Here is a 20,926-nt window from a genome sequence, read left to right as displayed (position 1 = left end):
ATTTATTATTTATGGTAGAAAATTTTAAATATAAGAATCCTGGTCGTGGAAAATGATTAAACAACAGAACATTTGAATGGGACAAGTCATTTGATCAGTTTGGTCAAATTAATTAAAATGTAAATATCTACGTGTCATATCGTAACGCTTTAATAAAAAAAAAAAGTGGAAGTTGCTTAAGGATGGTTGGATAACGTAATTTGACTTTATTCTTTTGGGCTGACAAGACTCCACTTCCCTCCCTCCATATTTTCTTAGTTGGAAGGTGAGCAAACCGTTGAACCTCGAGAGCAATACAAAAGAAAGACTTCAATTTTTTTTTTTTTTTTTTAATTTTAAATAATAAAAAAAGACTTCAATAAAAATTAATATTAACGATAGAGGTACTTTTAAATTTTAAAAAACATTTAAAAAAGTATTATTAATGGAACTTTTAAAATTTTGTAAGTATTTTTTAAATACTTATTAAAAGTTCATAATATTAACCATTTTCATTTGTATATTTTTTAAAAGTTTAAAATATTATTGAGACTATATAATATATTTTTGAGACTAAATAATTTTTATTAATTTAACTTTTATTTGTTCACACCTATCACTCCTACTGGTTAGCTCCACGTGTAATTGGCTACCTACCTTTTAAATATTAATAATATATCTTTTTATGGTTTATTTAGTCAAGGAAGAAACACATATTTATATTGAGATTTGAAAGTCACCCAATATGATTAAATAAAAAAGTTATATTATTTAAATTAAATAATTATTATAATAATTATTAAAATTAGACTAATTAATATTTCATTTCAATTTTACCCTTTAATTTTATTAAGATTATAATGATTACAATTTTTTTTAAAAGATTTTACCCTCGTTTAAAATACGAACAAAAATCTAAAATATATTTTTGGTGTTTGAAGTTTCTCCGTAATAACAATTTAATTTTTATATTTTTAAGTTTGTAATAATTTAATTTTTATCGTATTAGATTAAATACCAATTTTTATTATGTAATAAATCAGTATCTATAATTTATAAACATATTTGATCCTTAGTTCATGAATCACTTTATTATTTTAAGAAAATTTCATGGAAGTCTTGTTAAGAGCAAAGTAAGAAAAATTCCAAACGATGTATGGGTTTCGGGTCCGGGTCAAACTGAACCGACTTGTTAAATGGAAAGCCCCGACTGAATTATCTCGATTCTTGATCCGAATAATGAATTTTCAGATTTCTGGATAATGGTAATCCCGTGGGACTAAGGGATATAGGCGCTGGATAAGCATTTGGACACTGTCCTCACTCCCGCCAAGTTCAGACCATAATCATGGAAGCTCTGGCGCTTCCTTCTATGAATTCTCTCACCATTTCCTGTTCTAATTTGCAGAAAGGGAGTTTCGCCAACTTGCCCGGAACACTGCATCACTGTAAATTTTACGGGCAATCCACCTTGAAGTTCAGGCCCCTTCATGGTACCCGCCACTATGTGCGTAATTCTTTACTGTTTTTTTTTTTTTTTTTTTTTTTTTTCAATTTTGGTTGTGTTTGATTCTTTTCTTGGAGATCATTAAAGAAACCTAGAAAAGAATTGAAGATTGCTGTCTTAATGAGGTCTTATTTCCTTCCGTGATCCATTTGTTTCTATAACGTCAATGTTTATTCCAGCAGTCCAATGTTATCAAAATGCAAAGTGACAGTGAAGACTATGAGCTGAAGCAAATGAGGGACATGGCTGCAGCTAAAAAGAGATGGGACTCTCTGGTTGGTACCAACCGTTTGTTTTGTAATGGTATTGCTTTTTAGTCCTATGACTTAGAAGTTTGTTTGGTTGTAGTAACTAGAGGATCAATATTAATTGTTAGAGAAAATCTATCAATCTTGTAACAGTCATTTGGGATTTGGGATTCAACTTAATTTTGGAAATCAACAAGTTATATGATATTTACATTGATTATTAAAAAGTATGTTCATTATGTCCTGATGGTTTAGTCATACTCTCTGAAGTTGAGTTTTTCAACCGCATTGTTTCTTGATTGCATTCTTTAAGTTTCCTGAATTGTTCATTCAAAAATTTTGTTTTTGGTAGTATGATTCATAAATGTGTGCTGTTTAATGTGAACTAATCATTTATGTCTACAGATTCGGGAGGGCAAAGTGAAAGCTCTGACGCCAAGGGAAGCTGGTTATGCCATTCAACTCTCTGATAAGACATTGCTTGATGTGCGTCCTTCTACAGAACACCAAAAGGTAGACCACTGAGGTGTTTGTGATATCATATTTGTTCGATGTTTGACTCTCCAACTTATGTTTCTCCCATGTTTTGAAGGCATGGGTTAAAGGCTCAACATGGATCCCTATCTTTGAAGTTGATGACAAAGTTGATCCTGGAACTCTTTCTCGAAAGGTCACAAGCTTCATGATGGGTACCATGGAACTCTTGCTATCTTCTCTTTGAATACCTAAGTCTAGTTCTCTGGTTCTCATTTTGCAGCTTTCCCAGAGAAACTAATTACTTCACTTAATTTTCTTCTCATGGTTGCTAGTAAGATTAGTTAATCATACAACGTAATGGGTATTACTGACCATAGAACGTGTGAGATCCTATATCGGTTGGAGAGAGGAACGAAACATTCTTTATAAGAGTGTGAAAATCTCTCCTAGTAGACACATTTTCAAATTTTTGTGGAGAAATCTGAAAGGAAAGTCTAAAGAGACAATATTTGTTAGCAGTGAACTTGGTTGTTAGTGAAATTTTTATATTTTATTTTGAAATTTTTATATTTTATTTTTTTATCCAGCTATTTTGGCAGTTAGTTACTTACGTTGTTCTTATATTTGCCTAGGGGGTTGGTGGAGTGGTGTGCCTACAGTATCCTACAATAGGTATAACGCAGGCCATAGCAATTCTTCTATTCCTTTTCGTTTTTTTGTGTTAATCATTTACCTTTTTCTTTGCCTGAACTTCGACAGCCGCTTCTTGTCAGAAGTTCAAGAGCAATTTCCAAAGGATGCTGACCTTATTCTTGCATGTCAAAAGGGATTGAGGTAATCTCCTTATTCTGATTGGGCTTGGAGGAAATGTTTGTAGATAATCGATTTTGTAAACTGAGATTGCAACTTGGGATATAATGATTTCTTGATTTTCCGTAATGTTGGATCATGATGTGAGATCTTACATTGGTTAGAGAGGAGAACGAAGCGTTCTTTATAAGGGTGTGGAAACCTCTACCTAACAGACGCGTTTGAAAAATCGTGAGGTTGACGGTGATATGTAACGGATCAAAGTAGACAATATCTACTGACGATGAGCTTAGACTATTACAAATGGTATCAGAGCCAGTTACCAGGCGGTGTGTTAGCGAGGACGTTGGGCTCCCATGGGGTGGATTGTGAGATTCCATAGGGAAAGAAACATTCCTTTTAAGGGTGTGGAAACCTCTCAATAGCAGACGCGTTTGAAAAACCGTGAGGCTGACTATAATACGTAATGAGCCAAAGTGGACAATATATACTTGTGGTGGTCTTGGACTGTTACAAATGATATCAAAGCTAGTCACCGAGCAGTATGCCACATCGACAATATTTACTAACAGTGGACTTGAGTTGTTACACATTATGTTATTACTTACATGTAACTGGTGAAGGAAAATTTGCTCAGCTAACTATAGTTGCAATGAAGTAATACTGAACTAAGCAGCAGGTTAAAGTTATGATACCACATTGCGGGATGAAAGGATCGAACACATTGTTATTTTACTTGAAATCATTGGATCATGTAATCTTCTAGGATATCTCTCATCCAGCGTTGACTAATGTTATCGTGAATTTACTAGTGTGGTATTACTTTTCTTTGTATCAGACTTTCGCTAAAAGAATTAAACCAATGATATTGTTAATTACTTCAAAAAGACCAAATTGTAAGGAATTTATAATCTTGGCTGGGCTTCTTTCATCTGAACAACACTTTCGGAAGGTCCCTAGCTGCATGCGAGCTCCTCTACAATGCTGGTTACAAAAACCTCTTCTGGGTTCAAGGGGGTCTAGACGCTGCTGAAGAAGAGGTATCGATATTATTACTTTGAAGTTTCTACTTCCTCTCTGTTTCCCTGTTGTCTTCGATTTCTTGCTGTTGATCCAGTCTGTAAAAGTGAAAATTTGGTGATGTCTATCATTTTACCTGGAACAGGATCTGGCCAGAGAAGGTCCTCAGCCTTTAAAATTTGCTGGGATTGGTGGGGTCTCAGAATTCCTTGGGTAACAGATGATTTCAACCTATTTTCTCCTTCAAAGGGCAAAAAGAACATATCAAATAGATTTAATTTACTCTGAAACTGCTTGTCTCTCTGTCGTCTGACTCACTTCCCCCATGACTTTCAGCTGGACCGATCAACAAAGGGTGGCTGGTGCCAAAGAAGGTTGGGGTTATCGCTTGGTTTACTCTGCTCGTCTGGTAATGTTTCATCTCGATGTATTACTTAACTAGTTTTCAGTTTCATCTTAAACTTCTCCCTTAAGCCTCGTGTTTAATTATCATGGCACAGATTGCAGTCTTCCTTGCTGCTGATGCCCTGTTTATTGGCGCTCAGCAATTGGGTCGCTATATTCAAGACTTGCGGTCTCACTAAGGTCACTTACTGGGGTGGGTTGTGTAGTAGCATGAAACACATGAGAGACTAAGGTCTCTGAGGTTTTGGCTAGAGTAGAGAGTTCTGTGTGATGAGGATGCTTGGAATTAATTATATGTCTTGGAGAGATCTGCTGATGCTCTGTTCTATATTCTTGAGTCCAGTTCTCATTAATAGGCTGCCTACATAATCATAATGGATACAATAAAGATAAAAGGCAACAAAAACTCATACAATAAGTCCCCAACACTCTAACAAGGAGTTGCCGTGGCTACAAGAGGATGTTTCCTATGAATGGTTAACCCAAACGCCCCAGTCATGTCTAAATCCTCACCATTTGGCAACATCCATTCAAATTTATGCACCAGATTTGCTAAAGCTACCTCGTTTATCACCGTTGCGAACGCAATTCCAGGACATCCTCTCCTCCCAGCGCCAAATGGGATCAACTCAAAATCCTGACCCTTGAAATCTATCGAGTTGTTCATAAACCGTTCTGGCCGAAACTCCTCTGCTTCATCCCACACTTCTGGGTCTCTTCCAATAGCCCATGCATTGATCATAACTCGGGTCTTGGGTTTAATATCATAGCCCCTTAGCTTTATGCATTGGGTTGATTCTCTCGGGACGAGAAGTGGGATTGGCGGGTGTAGACGCAATGTTTCCTTTAGTACTGCTTTCAAGTAATGCATTTTGTCTAGATCATCTTCATTTACGTAGTATGCTTTGTGATCGCCTGATATTTCTCTAATCTCACTCTTCAATTTCTTCATGACTTCTGGGTGTTTCAACAATTCTGACATTGTCCACTCCAATACTGTGGAAGTTGTTTCTGTGCCTGCTGCAAACATGTCCTGTAATCAAAACCAAACCACAATCAAAACCAAACCACAACCAAAGTTGATGAGTGACAAATGATTGCAAGATTGGCTTACCAAGATTAACGCTTTTATGCTATCCATTTCAAGGGGAAAACCAATGGAGTTGTTTCTCTGTACCCAAAGCAGAACATCTACCAGGTCCTTGTGCTTACCAGAATTCTCGTCTCTGTTTTCCGAATGGACATGATCTTGAATCACTCTGTCTAAGAAAACATCCAGCTCTTTAGCTACCCGCTTTCCTTTGGCGTCCAGCCCACTAATACCATCGATCCAACCCAGCCAAGGAATGAAGTCTCTAACGCCAAAGCTCCCCAACAGGTCCAGCAATTCCAACAGAAGAGACCTTAACTTCATCCCATCTTCTCCCGCATCAAATTTTCTCCCTAAAGCTACTCTGCAAACCACGTCGTTGGTCAGTCCAGAGAACGTTTCAGTCAAATTCACGGATATTGGGTTCTGTTGGATCTTTTCAATCATCAATTTGACCTCTTCTTCTCTGACAGAGCGAAAGGATTGAACCCTTCTGTTGCTCAAAAGGTGAAGCACGTCAATGCTCTTCATCTGCCTCCAATACTCGCCATAAGGAGCTGCGGCTACGACTTTGGAGTTGTAAAGAAGCTTATCGTGCTTGGTTGATTTGGGTCGGTTGGCGAAGACGAGATCGTGGGTCTTCATGACATCACGAGCTAGTTCGGATGAAGAAACCACGATGGTGGGCCTGGAGCCGAGGTGGAGGAGAAACAGAGGGCCATGGCGGCGGGCGTAGCTTTGGAGAGTGATGTGAGGATGGGAGCCAAGCTTCAGAAGATGTCCGAAAATTGGAAGCTTTCTTGGTGGAGATGGTGGTGAGGATTCTTCTTCTTGTGATGAAGATTCTTGACGAAAGAATAACCAGATGAAGAGGATGATGAAACCAGCGACGGAAACTGGGTGACAAATCAACCCAACAAGGAGATCACAATCCATTTCTATACCCACAGATATTTCACAAATTTAAGATTTTGGTATTCTTAAAAGGGAAGTAATTCCAGTACGATGATGATAATACTGCACATAACTTCTTTACCACCACAAGTTGGAAACAAAATATCTTACACTCTGGTACACATTTTTTTTTTTTGGGGACAAAATTGGCAATCCAACCCCCAAATAATTCCAGTACAATAGTAGCTCGGGCTCAAAATTGATAATATCCTACCATTCTAGAAAATTAAAAATTTGTATGCTTTCAGCTCACCTCTTGGCTCAACATGCTAATATAGTCAAATATAGTGAACATTTTGCATAATCTTAGAAAATGCCACGTGAATTTCTCCAGCAGAAATACTATTAAGTTCTTTGTTAGGTACAGTGATTCCATTTATTTCAAAGGGCAAGAGAGGACATAGTAAATAAATCCGACTCAGGAACTGNCCCCCCGTGACTCTCAGTTGGACTGCTCAGAGGGCGGCATGTGCCAAAGAAGATGCTCGTTTTTTCAAGGTCACTTACTGGGTTGGTTTGTGTAGATGGATATGATTTATTTAATAGTTTTTTATATATAGATATATGAACGCAAACACTAAAGATAAAGGCAACACTCTAACAAGGAGTTGCCGTGGCAACAAGAGGATGTTTCCTATGAATGGTTAACCCAAATGCCCCTGTCATGTCTAAATCCTCACCATTTGGCAACATCCATTCAAATTTATGCACCAGATTGGCTAACCCTATCTCATTTATCACCGTTGAAAACTCAACTCCAGGACATCCTCTCCTCCCTGCGCCAAATGGGATCAACTCAAAATCCTGACCCTTGAAATCTATCGAACTGTTCATAAACCTTTCTGGGCGAAACTCCTCTGCTTCTTCCCACACTTCTGGGTCTCTTCCAATGGCCCATGCATTGATCATAACTCGGGTCTTGGGTTTAATATCGTAGCCCCTTAGCTTTACGTATTGGGTCGATTCTCTCGGGACAAGAAGTGGGATTGGTGGGTGTAGACGCAACGTTTCTTTTATTACTGCCTTCAAGTAATGCATTTTGTCTAGATCATCTTCGTTCACGTACTGATCGCCTGATATTTCTCTAATCTCACTCTTCAATTTCTTCATGACTTCTGGGTGTTTCAACAATTCTGACATTGCCCACTCCAATACTGTGGAGATTGTGTCTGTGCCAGCTGAAAACATGTCCTGTAATCAAAACCAAACGACAATCAAAACCAAACCACAACCAAAGTTGATGAGTGGCAAAGATTGGCTTACCAAGATTAAAGCTTTTATGCTATCCATTTCAAGGGGGAAACCAATGGTGTTGTTTCTCTGTATCCAAAGCAGAACATCGACCAGGTCCTTGTGCTTACCAGAATTCTCGTCTCTGTTTTCCGAATCGACATGATCTTGAATCACTCTGCCTAGGAAAACATCCAGCTCTTTGGCTACCCGCTTTGCTCTGGCGTCCAGCCCACTGATACCATCGATCCAACCCAGCCAAGGAATGAAGTCTCTAACGCCAAAGCTCCCTAACAATTCCAGAAATTCCAATATAAGAGACCTTAACTTAATCCAATCTTCTCCCACTCCATATTTTGCTCCTAAAGCCACTCTGCAAACCACGTTGTTGGTCACTCCAGAGAAGGTTTCGGTCAAATTCACCGATATTGGGTTCTGTTGGATCTTCTCGATCATTAATTTGACCTCTTCTTCTCTCACAGAGCGGAAGGATTGAACCCTTTTGTTACTCAAAAGGTGAAGTACGCCAACGCTTCTCATCTGCCTCCAATACTCGCCATAAGGAGCAGCTGATATGTCGTTGGCATTGTAAAGAAGCTTATCGGCCATACTCGATTTGGGTCGGTTGGCAAAGACAAGATCGTGGGTTTTCATGACATCACGAGCTATTTCGGATGAAGAGACCACGATGGTGGGCTTGGATCCGAGGTGGAGGAGAAACAGAGGGCCATGGCGGCGGGCGTAGCTCTGGAGAGTGATATGAGGATGGGAGCCAAGCTTCAAAAGATGTCCGAAAATTGGAAGCTTTCTTGGTGGAGATGGTGGCGAGGATTGTTCTTCTTGTGATGAAGATTTTTGACGAAACAAAAGGCAGATGAACAGGACAATGAAGCCAGCGACGGAAACTGGGTGACCAATCAACGCAACAAGGAGATCACCTTCCATTTGTCTTTAGAAATTTCAGAAATTGAAGATTTTGGTGTTCTTAAAAGGAAATATCTCATTTATTTATAAATCATTAAAAAAAAACTTATAGTTACGTTTAAATTATGAACTCTTAATATCTCATTTATTAAAAGTTTTTTTTTATAGAATTAAAAAAAATAAAAATTTACCAAATGAATATTTTCTTAAGTGAAAAAAATTAAATGGGCATTAATGAGTTTTTAAAACATTCATAGCTAAATTGTTATCAACTTTCGTGGTAAATTTGTGCATTTACTGAAACTTTTACATTTTTTTTTTATTTTTTTATTTTGACTTTTTATATATAATAATAAATACCACGGAAAGTGTGGTGGTAGTTAGATTGTGATGATTATGGAGCCGAAAACGACACCGTTGAGTTAGTGGAGTGGTTTGGTATTTTAAAATTGTTTTTAGGGAGAGAATAGGAATTTTGCAAGTAGCCCTAGGCACCCATTTTTAGAGCGGTAGCACAGAACCTTGAGGATACCGAAGGTGAGCTTATTACTGATACAGAGAGAATTGTGGTTATGTCAGAAATGGATAGAACAACGCCCATTTGAGGCCCTCTTTCTTATCTTCCCTGAATCCCATCGTCTTCTCCAGTTCCTCTCTCGGATTCCTCACTCATCAATGGCGGCTATTTCCTTAGCTTCCGCTTCTACTTCCTCTAACCTCCTTTTCCTGCATGCCTCTGCTTCTCCCTCTTCCTCCCCTTCTTCTTCTTCCCTCTTCGTCAAACCCTCCTCCTCCTCCTCCTCCGCTATTAAGCTTTCTTCCTCCTTCTTGAACCCTTCTTCTATTCGCCCTCTCACATTCTCCTCCCCCGCTGTAAACCCTCCTCGTTCCTTGACGATTCGGGCCGCCCGTGGGAAATTTGAGAGGAAGAAACCCCATGTCAATATCGGCACAATTGGGCATGTCGACCATGGTAAAACCACGCTCACTGCCGCTTTGACCATGGCTTTGAGCAAAGCCCCAAAGAAATATGACGAAATTGACGCCGCACCTGAAGAGCGAGCTCGGGGTATTACGATTAACACCGCCACCGTTGAGTACGAGACTGAGAGCCGACATTACGCCCACGTTGATTGCCCTGGCCATGCTGATTACGTCAAGAACATGATTACTGGTGCTGCTCAAATGGATGGCGCAATTTTGGTGGTTTCGGGCGCTGATGGCCCAATGCCACAAACGAAGGAGCATATTTTGTTGGCTAAGCAAGTGGGTGTCCCCAATATGGTGGTGTTTCTCAACAAGAAGGATCAAGTTGATGACGAGGAGCTTCTGGAGCTTGTGGAATTGGAAATGCGTGAGTTGCTTTCTTCCTATGAATTCCCTGGTGATGATGTCCCAATTATTGCTGGTTCTGCTTTGTTAGCTTTGGAAGCTCTAATGGCAAACCCTGGTATTGTTAGAGGCGAAAATGAATGGGTGGATAAAATTTTTGAACTTATGGATGCTGTTGATAGCTACATTCCAATACCCGAAAGACAAACAGATCTTCCATTTTTGCTTGCTGTTGAAGATGTGTTCTCTATTACTGGTCGTGGTACTGTGGCGACCGGGCGTGTCGAAAGGGGCACGGTTAGGGTGGGAGAAACAGTGGATATTGTAGGACTAAGGGAAACTAGAAACACAACAGTGACAGGAGTGGAGATGTTTCAGAAAATTCTTGACGAGGCTTTGGCTGGGGATAATGTAGGGCTGTTGCTTAGAGGCGTTCAGAAGGCTGACATCCAAAGAGGGATGGTTTTATCCAAGCCTGGCACTATCACCCCACACACCAAGTTTCTTGCAGTTGTGTATGTGTTGAAGAAGGAGGAGGGTGGTAGACATTCACCCTTTTTTGCCGGTTACAGACCGCAATTTTACATGAGGACGACCGATGTCACAGGTAAGGTGACTTCGATTATGAACGACAAGGACGAGGAGTCGAAAATGGTGATGCCGGGTGACCGAGTTAAAATGGTTGTGGAACTGATTATGCCGGTGGCTTGTGAACAAGGAATGAGATTTGCCATCAGAGAAGGTGGAAAGACTGTAGGAGCTGGTGTGATTCAATCAATAATCGAGTGAGTGAGTGAGAAGAAGAGGCAACTTAATTGCGGAACCAACTGAATTGTTCTTTACTCCTTTTCAGTTAGGCTAAATTTGAACCAACATCAATGAATTTTTGAACTTTTTTCTCTTTTGTGCAACATTCTGGATTCAATGCCATATATTTGTTCTCTTGTTGGTCGGGTCGAACGCATCCATCGTGGCTGGATAATGTTTCTATGGTTGTATATTTGCAGATACCTTTTTTTCCCTTCGAGTCTGCAACTATGCGTTCTATGATTCCAAGTTAGCAATCAATGCTCAATTTTGAGATGGTTTCTATGTTTTAGGTGCCAAGCTAGGCTGGTTGGGACAGTGTGAACCAACATCCTATATCTGTCGGCTTGACTGATATTAGTATGTCATAGGATTGGTAGCTGCATTTCTCATCTGGAAATTCTTGTTTTTGGGTAATATGTTCAAGTTGTTCGAGTAAAGATCAATCAAGTTTATTGTCTGTGTTGGAATATATTGTATTCAGGATTGCGTATTTAAGGCCCTGGGGCTTGTGGAAACCATCTGGTTGGGCTTGTGTCGACGCCTCTGTTTCCACAAGCTGTCTATCAATTGGTTTACGTTCACTGAATTACAGTTTGGTTGTGTATTACAAGTCCAGAAGGAGTTACTGAAGATGCTCTAATCTGTGGTGGGAATGTATTTTTTAGTTCAATAAGTGAAGACATCTCTATATCAAAAGCAATGCTAGTGTTCATTGGCTGTGTACGATGATTTCATGCTGGTGATGGATTCTATGGCTAGGTGTGGCTTTTACAAGTTCGATAATTGCTCTAATGTTTTGGTTAATTTCATCAACATCTCTATGGTGCAATGTTGATGGGGTTAAGTTGAATATATTCGTTGATGATGAAATCATAACTCTTAATGTGAGTCGATTGGAGAAGAGAATGAAACATTGCTTATAAAGGTGTAGAAATCTCTCCCAATCAAACGCGTTTTAAAACCTTGAGAGGAAGCCTGAAAATGAAAGCTCAAATAAGACAATATCTACCAGCAGTGGTGAGTTTGGGTTGTTACAAATGGGCGGTGTGTCAACGAGGACGCTGGCCCCCAAGAGAGTGGATTTGTTACAAATGGGCGGTGTGCCAACGGGGACGCTGGCCCCCAAAGGGATGGATTGTGAGATCCACGTCGGTTGGAGAGGAGAAAGTATAATCTCGCTCTATCAAACACGTTTTTTTAATATTAAGAAGGCAATATCAGGTAGGGGTGTCTATGGGCTCTTCCACTTAATTAATTATCTAACTAAGAAGAAATTGAGAGAGAGAGAGAGAGAGCTGAGTATACTCTAAAACGAAACCAAACAGCAACATTTGTCTGTGTTTAGTTGTAGACAGAAGATTTATACATTGTCGGACCAGGGCGCTTGATTCCCTTTGAGTGGATGAGCCAGCTAGCTCCCGCTACAACAATCCTCCGCCGCCAAACACAGCTACGAAGCTTATGATATTCCTTCTTTGGAGTTTGGTAGCAGTGCTTTGAGTCCATATCATGAAATTTTGAATCGTCCGAGCTCCATTCTCCACTGAGATGGCGTCCATAGTCGCTTGCCTTCCCAATATATCTGTAACTTCCATAACCCACCTTTCCCAGTTCCCTGAAAATCCAAAATCTTTGATTCTTCAGAAATGCAAGACTCCCAAAGACCTCCGTCAAGTTCACGCTCACCTTCTCAAAACTCGCCGTCTTCAAGACCCCACCATTGCAGAAGCCGTTCTCGAGTCCGCAGCTTTGCTTCTTCCCAACTCCATAGACTATGCCCTTTCCATTTTCAATCACATGGACAAACCTGAATCGTCGGCTTACAATGTTATGATCAGGGGACTTGCTTTCAAGCAATCGTCTCATAACGCCGTTCTCCTGTTCAAGAAAATGCATGAAAACTCGGTTCAACACGACAAATTCACTTTCTCCTCTGTCTTAAAGGCTTGCTCTAGAATGAGAGCGCTGAGGGAAGGCGAACAGGTCCACGCGCTCATTCTGAAATTTGGGTTCAAATCAAATGAGTTTGTAGAAAATACTTTGATTCATATGTATGCGAATTGTGGACAAGTTGGGGTTGCACGTCAGGTGTTTGATGGAATGTCGGAACGAGCAACAGTTGCGTGGAATTCAATGTTGTCTGGTTACACGAAGAATGGGCTTTGGGATGAGGTCGTGAAACTCTTTCGAAAAATGCTGGAACTCCGTATTGAATTTGATGATGTTACAATGATTAGCGTGTTAATGGCCTGCGGAAGATTAGCGGATCTGGAATTGGGTGAGTTGATTGGTGAGTATATTGTGTCAAAAGGGCTAAGAAGAAACAGTACTCTAACAACTTCGCTAATTGATATGTATGCCAAATGTGGTCAAGTCGACACTGCTCGAAAGTTGTTCGATGAAATGGATAAAAGAGATGTCGTTGCGTGGAGCGCGATGATCTCAGGGTACGCGCAAGCCGATCGATGTAAAGAAGCTCTTGATCTGTTCCATGAGATGCAGAAGGCAAACGTGGATGCAAATGAGGTAACAATGGTCAGTGTTCTGTATTCATGCGCCGTACTCGGAGCATACGAAACCGGTAAGTGGGTTCATTCCTACATAACAAGGAAGAAGATGAAGCTCACTGTTAGTCTTGGAACACAGCTGATAGATTTCTATGCTAAATGTGGGTATATAGATAGGTCAGTTGAAGTTTTCAGGGCAATGCCTTTCGCAAATGTCTTCACATGGACAGCACTAATTCAGGGTCTTGCCAATAATGGGGAGGGGAAAATGGCTCTGGACTTCTTTGCTTTGATGCGAGAGAACAATGTAAAGCCGAATGATGTAACTTTCATTGCTGTTCTTTCTGCTTGTAGCCATGCTTGTCTGGTTGATCAGGGCCGACATCTTTTCAATAGCATGAGAAAGGGTTTTGATATTGAGCCAAGGATTGAGCATTATGGCTGCATGGTTGATATTCTTGGACGAGCTGGGCTACTTGAAGAAGCCTATCAGTTTATTGTTAACATGCCCATCCCACCCAATGCTGTTGTTTGGAGGACACTTTTGGCTTCATGCAAAGCTCATAAAAGCGTTCAAATGGCAGAAAAATCATTTGACCACATTACTCTCTTGGAGCCTGCTCACAGTGGAGATTACATTCTTCTGTCAAATACTTATGCTTTGGTTGGTAGGGTTGAGGATGCACTCAGGGTGAGATCTCTGATAAAAGATAAGGAGATTAAGAAGACACCGGGTTGTAGTTTGATCGAGCTCGATGGTGTAGTACATGAGTTTTTTTCTGAAGATGGAGATCATACTCACTCTAAGGAAATACACGATGCGTTAGATGAAATGATGAAGCGGATCAAGTCGCTCGGATATGTGCCCAATATAGAGGATGCTAGACTAGAGGCTGAAGAAGAAGAGAGTAAAGAAACTTCGGTGTCGCATCATAGCGAGAAGCTAGCTATTGCTTATGGTCTTATTCGGACACCTCTTCAAACCACCATTAGAATTTCAAAAAATCTAAGAATGTGCAGGGACTGTCACAATGCAACCAAGGTCATATCACGAGTGTACAAAAGAACAATCATCGTTAGAGATCGGAACCGTTTTCATCATTTTAAAGACGGTGTTTGCTCCTGTAATGACTATTGGTAATCCCTTGTTTGAGAGAAGTCAAAGGCAAGTCTTTTCAGTTCAGTTATATATCTTTAATTACAGTTTCATTTCTGTACAGAATCTGGTAGATTGAAGGCATAAGGCACTAAGTTGAAGAAGAACATGAAATGCACCTCTTCCCTGTCCTAAATTTACCCATCAAAACTGGAAATATGAACCGGTTATGCTTATTAAAGTGTAGAATCTAAGAGATTAGGAAAAGAATTCTTGTACAAGTTTTCTTATATCACGATATTGAGAGTAGAACTAAAAAGAAAAAGGAATAGATATAAGTAGATAGTGGAGATGCATTAAGAGGGAATTATTGATCCTTTACTGGCAGCAATGATATGAAGTCGGATCTTCAAAATCATGCATCAAAACAGCAGGATTATCTTCCATTCTACCATTATGATGATATAAGGCTAAGGCTGTGTTACTACATAACTAAAACCACCTACTACACTCATTGATACATGGTGGGGAAGAAAGGAAAGCATTAGTTACATACAAAACATGTTATTCCTCTGCCTACTCTGCACTTTAACAGGGAAATAGCTTATTAATCTTAAGCTTTTCCATAAGCTGCTATTGCTTTTTCCCATCATTCTAGAGCTTAGAAACAGTCATAGGAGCAGGAGAAACAACCTCTGGGATTATTTTCCGTTTTAGCTTTCGGAGTGTCACCTGAATCATCACGGACTGCCATCAGTGAACTTGTTCCGGGAGACTCGGGAGGAAACACCGTGTTCTCAGAAGAGAAAAATCGGGAAGCAATCATCGGCTCGGGGGGTGAAATAGTGTAAAGGTAATTGAGTAGCATTTGAATAATTTGGGAGAAATTAGGACGAGCATTTGCATCCTCCTGCCAGCATGATGTTAGAACCATAGCCAGTTCCTCAGGAAGATTCTCTGCGCTAGGCCTTACATTCTGAAGCAACAGAGAAGCATCAATCAGAGAAATGGTATGGTAAATAGAGTGCATATGAAGAATCTGAGTACCTTAAAAGCAGCGGCATATGCTGCCTGAAGATTTGACATGCCTTCAAATGGCAACTTGTTGTGTAGCAGTTCCCATAACACAATTGCAAAGCTATAGGCATCCACTTTATGGTTGTAATGTTTTTTCTCCCCTTGCCTTAGTGTCACAGTGCTATACAACTGACATTATATAACAATGCAAGTAAGCAACTTTGGAATATTTTTCTCAGGTAGCAACCAGAATGAATGCAACCAAACTATATTGTCCTAAAACAAGCACCTCTGGAGCCATCCATCGGTAGGTCCCCGTCTCCGCCGTCATCATCTCTGTCAACGACTCTTCTCTTGCCAAGCCAAAATCAGCTAATTTAACTGTCTTGTGATCTGCAGTCAACAGAAGGTTCTCTGCCAACACATTGAATTACAAATTTTATAAGAATTGTTGGATGATAAAAGAAATATTAGGTCTCCTCAGAACTCAAGAACACAGAGGTAAAAGCTCTAGAACAAATACTGCTCAACGAAAGTTCTGGGTAAGGAAACCAATGAATTCAAGCAAGCAAGTTGAAGCTGTCAGCCTATGAACTCTTTAATGTTCTTAACAAGACTGTATGTAATTGAGAACATGGCGACAACTAAGGACCAACAACCAGTAAAGGGAATGAATGGAGTAGAAGTGTAAGTTCAAGCTCACCATTAGTAGATATTGTCCTCTTTGGGTTTTTCTTTCTGGGCTTCCGCTCAAAGTTTTAAAACGCGTCTGCTAGGGAGAGGTTTCCACACCTTATAAAGAATGTTTCGTTCCCCTCTCCAACCGATGTGGGATCTCACAATCCACCCCATTCGGGACCCAGCGTCCTCGCTGGCACTCATTCCCCTCTCCAGTGGTTGTGGGATCTCACAATCGGTTGGGGAGGGGAACGAAGCATTCTTTATGAGAGTGTGGAAGCCTCTCCCTAACAGACGCGTTTTAAAATCTTGAGGAAAGTCTATAAAGGAAAGTCCAAAGATAACAATATCTACTAGTTGTAGGCTTGGGCTGTTACAAGAAGTCTTATGAATCTAGTACCAATAGAAGGTCCAAATGCTTTACTAAGCTCAAATTTCTGCCTAAATGTAACTTGAAATTGAGAAAATAAATCATGGCAATGCATCCTGCAATGCACAAACTCATTAAGAAAGTTGGGTAACGAAGCATTTGAAATGGCATGAAGAATTATGGGATTAAGAGGTGGATGAAAAAGACTACCAGGTTTCAGATCACGATGAATGATGCCATGGGAGTGAAGGCATTCCATAGCACGAGCAATATCAAGCGCAAAACCAACAGCCACGCGTGTGTCCAAGCACCGTGGACGCATATTGAGCAGGTACTTTCGTAAGGTCCCTCCTAATAAAAGCTCCGTTACTATCACCATTACAGGCTCCTTGCAGGCACCAATAAACTGTTGATACACGCAAGGATCCAGCATAATAAAGGGTAAATCACTCATGCCATTCTTCAAAACCTTTCTTAGTATATCACATGGAATCAAATCAAACCTTGACAAGATTTTTATGTTGCACTTTAGACAACATTGCAACCTCCCGAGCAAACCGAGCTTCTTTCTTTACAACCTCTTCAGCTGTTTCCCCTTTATGAACAATTTTGATAGCAACAGTCTGGTTCTTATACCTGAACCATAGAATGATATCACTAAACAAAACACACTGCAGTAGAATTATCCCAGAAACATAGCAAATTGATCTCTACAGAATACCGAGATTTCAAGTACAGCAAGAAGAACACAGACAGGTCAGAAACATGTAGAATTTCTTGCAACAAATCCTAGAACAACAGAGACATGTTTTGTTCAAATACTGTAGATTTTCTCATGAAACAAGAAAAGAATTTCTAGATCTCGAGATAGAGAAGGGCTCCCAAACCGAATTCCTCTCAAGGGGATCAATAAAGAAGAAGACCAAACCAAAATTAGCAGTGCCAGAAAAGATAAACCCAGAGAACCATGAGAATCTTAAGAGAATTCATACTTGCCCTCGTAAACTTTGGCATGAGCTCCCTCTCCAATTCTAGGTCCGACGAAGAGATGTTTAGGATCAACCAACCATTTGCCTTCCAATCTGAACTCATCCGTAGCAGAGTAGAATCTACACCCAGCTTCCATGTTTCTGGAAAAATCAAGAACACGTTATCCAGCAATTGCAATTCCCATGTTTATCTTACAGCAACTAAAAGGGATAAGCTCAAACGAAAAGGAAAAATAATTGAATACATGATTGAGAGCTTTGATTGTACTTTGTGCTGCCTACAAAAACACCTCAAAAGCCGCCCCAGAAATCAATCGAAAACTTGGATAACCAATACGTCGAGGAGGGAAAAGGGAAGAGTCCCTCATATTCTTCAGCACCCACAAAGCCGCAGAGGGAATGCTTAAAAACTTGATGGGGAAAGGAGAAAGATCCCCAAAAACGGAAGAAAACGAACCAATCTCAAAGCCACCGAGAGTTAAGAATCAGAAAGCATTAAGAGTAAGCCCCATAATGGAGCAGAACTGAAATGGGGTCGATGGGTTTTGAGCATATTCAATCATGGCGAACATATAACTCTGGATCTGCAGACAGAATCATGGAAGGGGCTGTGAGAGAGAGAGAGAGAGAGAGAGAAAGAGAGTAAGTAAACAAAAGGGTATGCGAGAAAGAGAAAGAAGGAAGGATTTATGAATGAATAATGAAGCAATAAAGAGTGTGGGAGCCGTAAACTAATGAAAGGCACATGGAACTGATCTTTCTGAGCGTAGTGGCTTGGAATTGCCTGGACTACTTTCCCCCGCTTTCTAGTCTCTTCCCTTCTCCCGTTCGTGTGTTTCACTTCATTTAAAGCTTTCCTTTAAACTAAAGCCTAAGCTTTTAATGATTTCCCAATTCCCATTTCAAATCCATCATATTTTACACCTAATTCATCTTAGCCTTGAGATGACCCTCACCCTTTTCCTTTCGACCCCTCGAATTCAGAGTCCAAAACCTTTTATTTCCATTTTTATATGGGTGGTTCAGTCCAAATTGGTCCAAGTATCATAAAAACAACCATATTTTTCTTTTCTGGGGCTTAATTATTGTTATTTCATGAGAAGAAACTTCATTAGGAACATTGGTTAAAGCCATTTAAGTGAGATTTATTGGTTAATCCCATTCTCCAATTATTTAATTTTTTGCTATTTTCACCACTCATTCATGCCTATTTTTAGATCCTGTTTTGGATAGAACAAACCCACCCTTTGTTTTGTTCGATTATGTAAAGTAACTAAAACTTCAATCTTTATGGTATTTCAAAATTTTCAAAATTTGAATGCCTTTACCGATATAGGTTGAAGATGGGTGGCTCAAGTTTACCTTATCAATCTTGGTATGTTTTCAGATGTTTTTATCTTAAAATGTTTGATGTGTTTGTTTAGTGTATGAACTTAGTGTATGAACTATTAATATATTTTTTTAGTTCAAATAATTGAATCGAATAAACTTATTTTTGTCTTTATTATATTAGAATGGACTGATTAGTTATTACCATCGTATCAATCTAATGAAGATTATAGCGTGCGGGATAAAATCTACGCACGCCCTATAATCTCTATATTGCTCAAAAGCCAATTTTTGTTAGGAAATGACTAACTCAACTGGAAAATATACATATACACAAGAAACTATCAAAAGACAAAAAGTTACGTTTGTTCGGACAGGATATGATACTAATGTTGGTAAATGAATAACCAGTGATCCAATTACTTGGTCGAGGGAACCTGCAGAAGAAAGTTTCTTTTTTATCTGCTGAATGAGAGAGTTATCCAGATTAAACTGGATGGCAAAATATGGTTATTACAGTGAATACTAACATAGCAATTTTCCCAACCTGTTCAATTGCCATAGACATGAAGAAACACTACAAAAACGCATAATACCGAACTCATCCAGGCTTCAAACTCCAACAAAATTTGCTTGTAATTGTGGTTTGTTATGAGTTCTCACGACACTATATGTAAAGAATCCAAGGAACCTGATGGAGGCCAATCATCAAGGACCCAAAATCAGTGGGGGAAGAGGAAGTAAGGCCATGACAGGCAGAGTAAAGGGTGCAAAAATTGGTGAAAGAGCTCCATCAGATTATAGCTGCTGTTCGAGACAAGGGTCTTTCGGACTGTTGGGAGATCCAACAATACCAGACACGGTCTCTGAAACCCCAGAAATGTAAGACTTCAACCAAGTGGTACTACGCGTCAGCCATCCAGTCTGCACCTGTTCGTCTATTTCAAGAGTTCTTTTTCTATCTTCCTCCTCCAGAATTTCAAGCCACCTCTTGGACATGAATGTCCTCACAGCATCCAGTCCACTATTTACCACTTCCATTGGAGGAATTACAAGAGGATTTTGCTCCAAGTTTAGTTTCTCTAAATTCTCAAGATGGCCGAATGTATCAGGTAGCGCGTGAATCTGGTTATTGCTAAGATCAAGTTCCCTAAGGCTGGATAAATCACCGAAGGTGTGTGGAAGTTCAGTAAGGTCAGTAAAATTACTGGCTAGGTTGAGATATTCAAGTTGTGTCAATTTCCCAATTGCCTGAGGAAGGCCATGAAGCTCGTTGAAATGAGCATCCAGGTAACGCAAAGAGATCATATCACAAAAAGAAGATGGCAGTGAACGTATCTTGTTCAACTGGGTAGAAAGCTTCTCCAAATTCACCAGTTCATGGCCAATATTTGTTGGCAAGTACGTTAGAGCGTTGAAGCTCACATCTAACTCCACTAAAGACCTGCCAATTTAAGAAACAAAAATAAGTCCCAAAATTTTGCGGCAGAAATTTCTCCATCAATGCATGCAGATGCATAACAAAACATCGCTGAATACACTTTAAAAAATCATGTGAAATCAGGAAGGGCTTGAATTGGTAGACTACTAGAATCTTATACCTGCAATGGCATATTGAGTCAGGAAGGGCTTGCAACATGTTCCCAGAGACATTCAGGAGTTTCAGCTTTTGCAATAAGCCAATCGTGTCAGGCAGTGACTCCAAGAGATTGGATGAGGCATTCAGCTCCTCAAGATTTTCTAAGCCAGATATTGAATCCGGGATATTCTGAAGCAATTGAAAGTGCGAGTTAAAAGATACAAATCATAGAATTAAATATTCGTTCGTCCTGAATTTTCAGTTAAGCAAACTCGCATCCAAGTCCAATATTGACAGATATGTGATAAGGCACAAGCTATTCATGAAAAAGAATAAAAAATAAAAACGAGGCAGTTGAGAAGAGTAATATACTAAAGCAAAGATAGAGATGCACTGAAAGCTTTGAAAGGACTGCCACATTAACACAAATAGAAAGCATTAAAAAGGAGCAAATCCATAAAAATAAGGCCCAATTTGATAAGATTTTTGAAGATTGTACTTGTTTTCTTACCATTCTTTACAATGATTTCCATCTTTCCTAAAAAAAACCTTTGAATTCATAGCTAAATCCCCCC

At 39.7% G+C, this 20,926-nt stretch overlaps 6 protein-coding genes across 11 annotated transcripts in view; 3 read left to right on the top strand and 3 right to left on the bottom strand.

Moving 5' to 3' along the window:
- Window positions 1-1,219: 1,219 nt before the first annotated feature.
- LOC111779692 (rhodanese-like domain-containing protein 11, chloroplastic) lies at window positions 1,220-4,774 on the top strand. Of its 2 annotated transcripts, none has more exons than XM_023659808.1 (10): window positions 1,220-1,486; window positions 1,669-1,761; window positions 2,140-2,247; window positions 2,327-2,423; window positions 2,844-2,883; window positions 2,971-3,045; window positions 3,974-4,061; window positions 4,187-4,254; window positions 4,378-4,450; window positions 4,542-4,774. In XM_023659808.1, the coding sequence occupies exons 1-10, from the start codon at window positions 1,328-1,330 to the stop codon at window positions 4,623-4,625; spliced, it is 885 nt and encodes a 294-aa protein (XP_023515576.1). In that variant the 5' UTR covers window positions 1,220-1,327; the 3' UTR covers window positions 4,626-4,774. The 2 variants fall into 2 exon arrangements, with proteins under 2 accessions (XP_023515576.1, XP_023515575.1); XM_023659807.1 differs by having other exon boundaries at window positions 1,666-1,761.
- LOC111779689 (cytochrome P450 71A3-like) lies at window positions 4,775-8,697 on the bottom strand. Of its 3 annotated transcripts, XM_023659805.1 has the most exons (3): window positions 7,754-8,697; window positions 7,564-7,681; window positions 4,780-5,361 (listed from the first exon to the last, which is right to left on the bottom strand). In XM_023659805.1, exons 1-3 carry the CDS (start codon window positions 8,663-8,665, stop codon window positions 4,877-4,879), a joined length of 1,515 nt encoding a protein of 504 aa, XP_023515573.1. In that variant the 5' UTR covers window positions 8,666-8,697; the 3' UTR covers window positions 4,780-4,876. The 3 variants fall into 3 exon arrangements, with proteins under 3 accessions (XP_023515571.1, XP_023515573.1, XP_023515572.1); XM_023659803.1 differs by lacking the exons at window positions 7,564-7,681; window positions 7,754-8,697 and adding an exon at window positions 5,561-6,607 and having other exon boundaries at window positions 4,775-5,479; XM_023659804.1 differs by lacking the exon at window positions 7,564-7,681 and having other exon boundaries at window positions 4,780-5,479; window positions 7,754-8,696.
- Window positions 8,698-9,179: 482 nt separating this feature from the next.
- LOC111780271 (elongation factor Tu, chloroplastic-like) lies at window positions 9,180-10,997 on the top strand. Its single transcript, XM_023660625.1, has one exon. The coding sequence runs from the start codon at window positions 9,320-9,322 to the stop codon at window positions 10,763-10,765; it is 1,446 nt and encodes a 481-aa protein (XP_023516393.1). The 5' UTR covers window positions 9,180-9,319; the 3' UTR covers window positions 10,766-10,997.
- Window positions 10,998-12,125: 1,128 nt separating this feature from the next.
- LOC111780156 (pentatricopeptide repeat-containing protein At1g08070, chloroplastic-like) lies at window positions 12,126-14,610 on the top strand. 2 transcript variants are annotated; one of them, XM_023660475.1, is made up of 2 exons: window positions 12,126-14,430; window positions 14,514-14,610. In XM_023660475.1, coding segments are annotated over exons 1-2 (2,097 nt in total). In that variant the 5' UTR covers window positions 12,126-12,334; the 3' UTR covers window positions 14,515-14,610. The 2 variants fall into 2 exon arrangements, with proteins under 2 accessions (XP_023516243.1, XP_023516242.1); XM_023660474.1 differs by lacking the exon at window positions 14,514-14,610 and having other exon boundaries at window positions 12,126-14,500.
- Window positions 14,611-14,745: 135 nt separating this feature from the next.
- LOC111780157 (serine/threonine-protein kinase HT1) lies at window positions 14,746-18,331 on the bottom strand. 2 transcript variants are annotated; one of them, XM_023660478.1, is made up of 7 exons: window positions 17,712-18,331; window positions 17,447-17,584; window positions 16,958-17,090; window positions 16,665-16,860; window positions 15,696-15,820; window positions 15,437-15,595; window positions 14,746-15,365 (listed from the first exon to the last, which is right to left on the bottom strand). In XM_023660478.1, exons 2-7 carry the CDS (start codon window positions 17,578-17,580, stop codon window positions 15,051-15,053), a joined length of 1,062 nt encoding a protein of 353 aa, XP_023516246.1. In that variant the 5' UTR covers window positions 17,581-17,584; window positions 17,712-18,331; the 3' UTR covers window positions 14,746-15,050. The 2 variants fall into 2 exon arrangements, with proteins under 2 accessions (XP_023516246.1, XP_023516245.1); XM_023660477.1 differs by having other exon boundaries at window positions 17,689-18,328.
- Window positions 18,332-19,153: 822 nt separating this feature from the next.
- The window catches only part of LOC111780247 (plant intracellular Ras-group-related LRR protein 9-like), a 3,986-nt gene continuing 2,213 nt past the window's right edge, over window positions 19,154-20,926 (bottom strand). The window contains exons 2-3 of the mRNA XM_023660597.1: window positions 20,374-20,540; window positions 19,154-20,216 (exon numbers count right to left, since the gene is read on the bottom strand). Of these exons, the coding sequence (XP_023516365.1) occupies window positions 19,571-20,216; window positions 20,374-20,540 (813 nt within the window). The 3' untranslated portion in view covers window positions 19,154-19,570. The remainder of the gene's footprint in view (window positions 20,217-20,373; window positions 20,541-20,926) is intronic.

Source organism: Cucurbita pepo, chromosome LG18 (genome assembly GCF_002806865.2).
Source record: "Cucurbita pepo subsp. pepo cultivar mu-cu-16 chromosome LG18, ASM280686v2, whole genome shotgun sequence".
Lineage (NCBI taxonomy): Eukaryota > Viridiplantae > Streptophyta > Magnoliopsida > Cucurbitales > Cucurbitaceae > Cucurbita > Cucurbita pepo.
The sequence above is the reverse complement of the archived record's forward strand: the minus strand, read 5'-3'. Positions and strand labels throughout refer to the sequence as shown.

What these genes read in the sequence shown, in the direction of transcription:
- LOC111780271 (XM_023660625.1), top strand. Translation starts at nt 9,320, where the DNA reads ATGGCGGCTATTTCCTTAGCTTCCGCTTCTACTTCCTCTAACCTCCTT.
- LOC111780156 (XM_023660474.1), top strand. Translation starts at nt 12,335, where the DNA reads ATGGCGTCCATAGTCGCTTGCCTTCCCAATATATCTGTAACTTCCATA.
- LOC111779689 (XM_023659805.1), bottom strand. Translation starts at nt 8,665, where the DNA reads ATGGAAGGTGATCTCCTTGTTGCGTTGATTGGTCACCCAGTTTCCGTC. An exon ending in GCATAAAAGCTTTAATCTTG is followed by an intron (nt 7,682 to 7,753) that starts GTAAGCCAATCT and finishes TTTTGATTACAG; the next exon opens with GACATGTTTTCAGCTGGCAC. An exon ending in TGAGATTAGAGAAATATCAG is followed by an intron (nt 5,362 to 7,563) that starts GCGATCAGTACG and finishes GAGAAATATCAG; the next exon opens with GCGATCACAAAGCATACTAC.
- LOC111779692 (XM_023659807.1), top strand. Translation starts at nt 1,328, where the DNA reads ATGGAAGCTCTGGCGCTTCCTTCTATGAATTCTCTCACCATTTCCTGT. An exon ending in TAGACGCTGCTGAAGAAGAG is followed by an intron (nt 4,062 to 4,186) that starts GTATCGATATTA and finishes TACCTGGAACAG; the next exon opens with GATCTGGCCAGAGAAGGTCC. An exon ending in TGGTTTACTCTGCTCGTCTG is followed by an intron (nt 4,451 to 4,541) that starts GTAATGTTTCAT and finishes ATCATGGCACAG; the next exon opens with ATTGCAGTCTTCCTTGCTGC.
- LOC111780157 (XM_023660478.1), bottom strand. Translation starts at nt 17,580, where the DNA reads ATGGAAGCTGGGTGTAGATTCTACTCTGCTACGGATGAGTTCAGATTG. An exon ending in AACATAAAAATCTTGTCAAG is followed by an intron (nt 16,861 to 16,957) that starts GTTTGATTTGAT and finishes GTGTATCAACAG; the next exon opens with TTTATTGGTGCCTGCAAGGA. An exon ending in ACCGATGGATGGCTCCAGAG is followed by an intron (nt 15,596 to 15,695) that starts GTGCTTGTTTTA and finishes ATATAATGTCAG; the next exon opens with TTGTATAGCACTGTGACACT.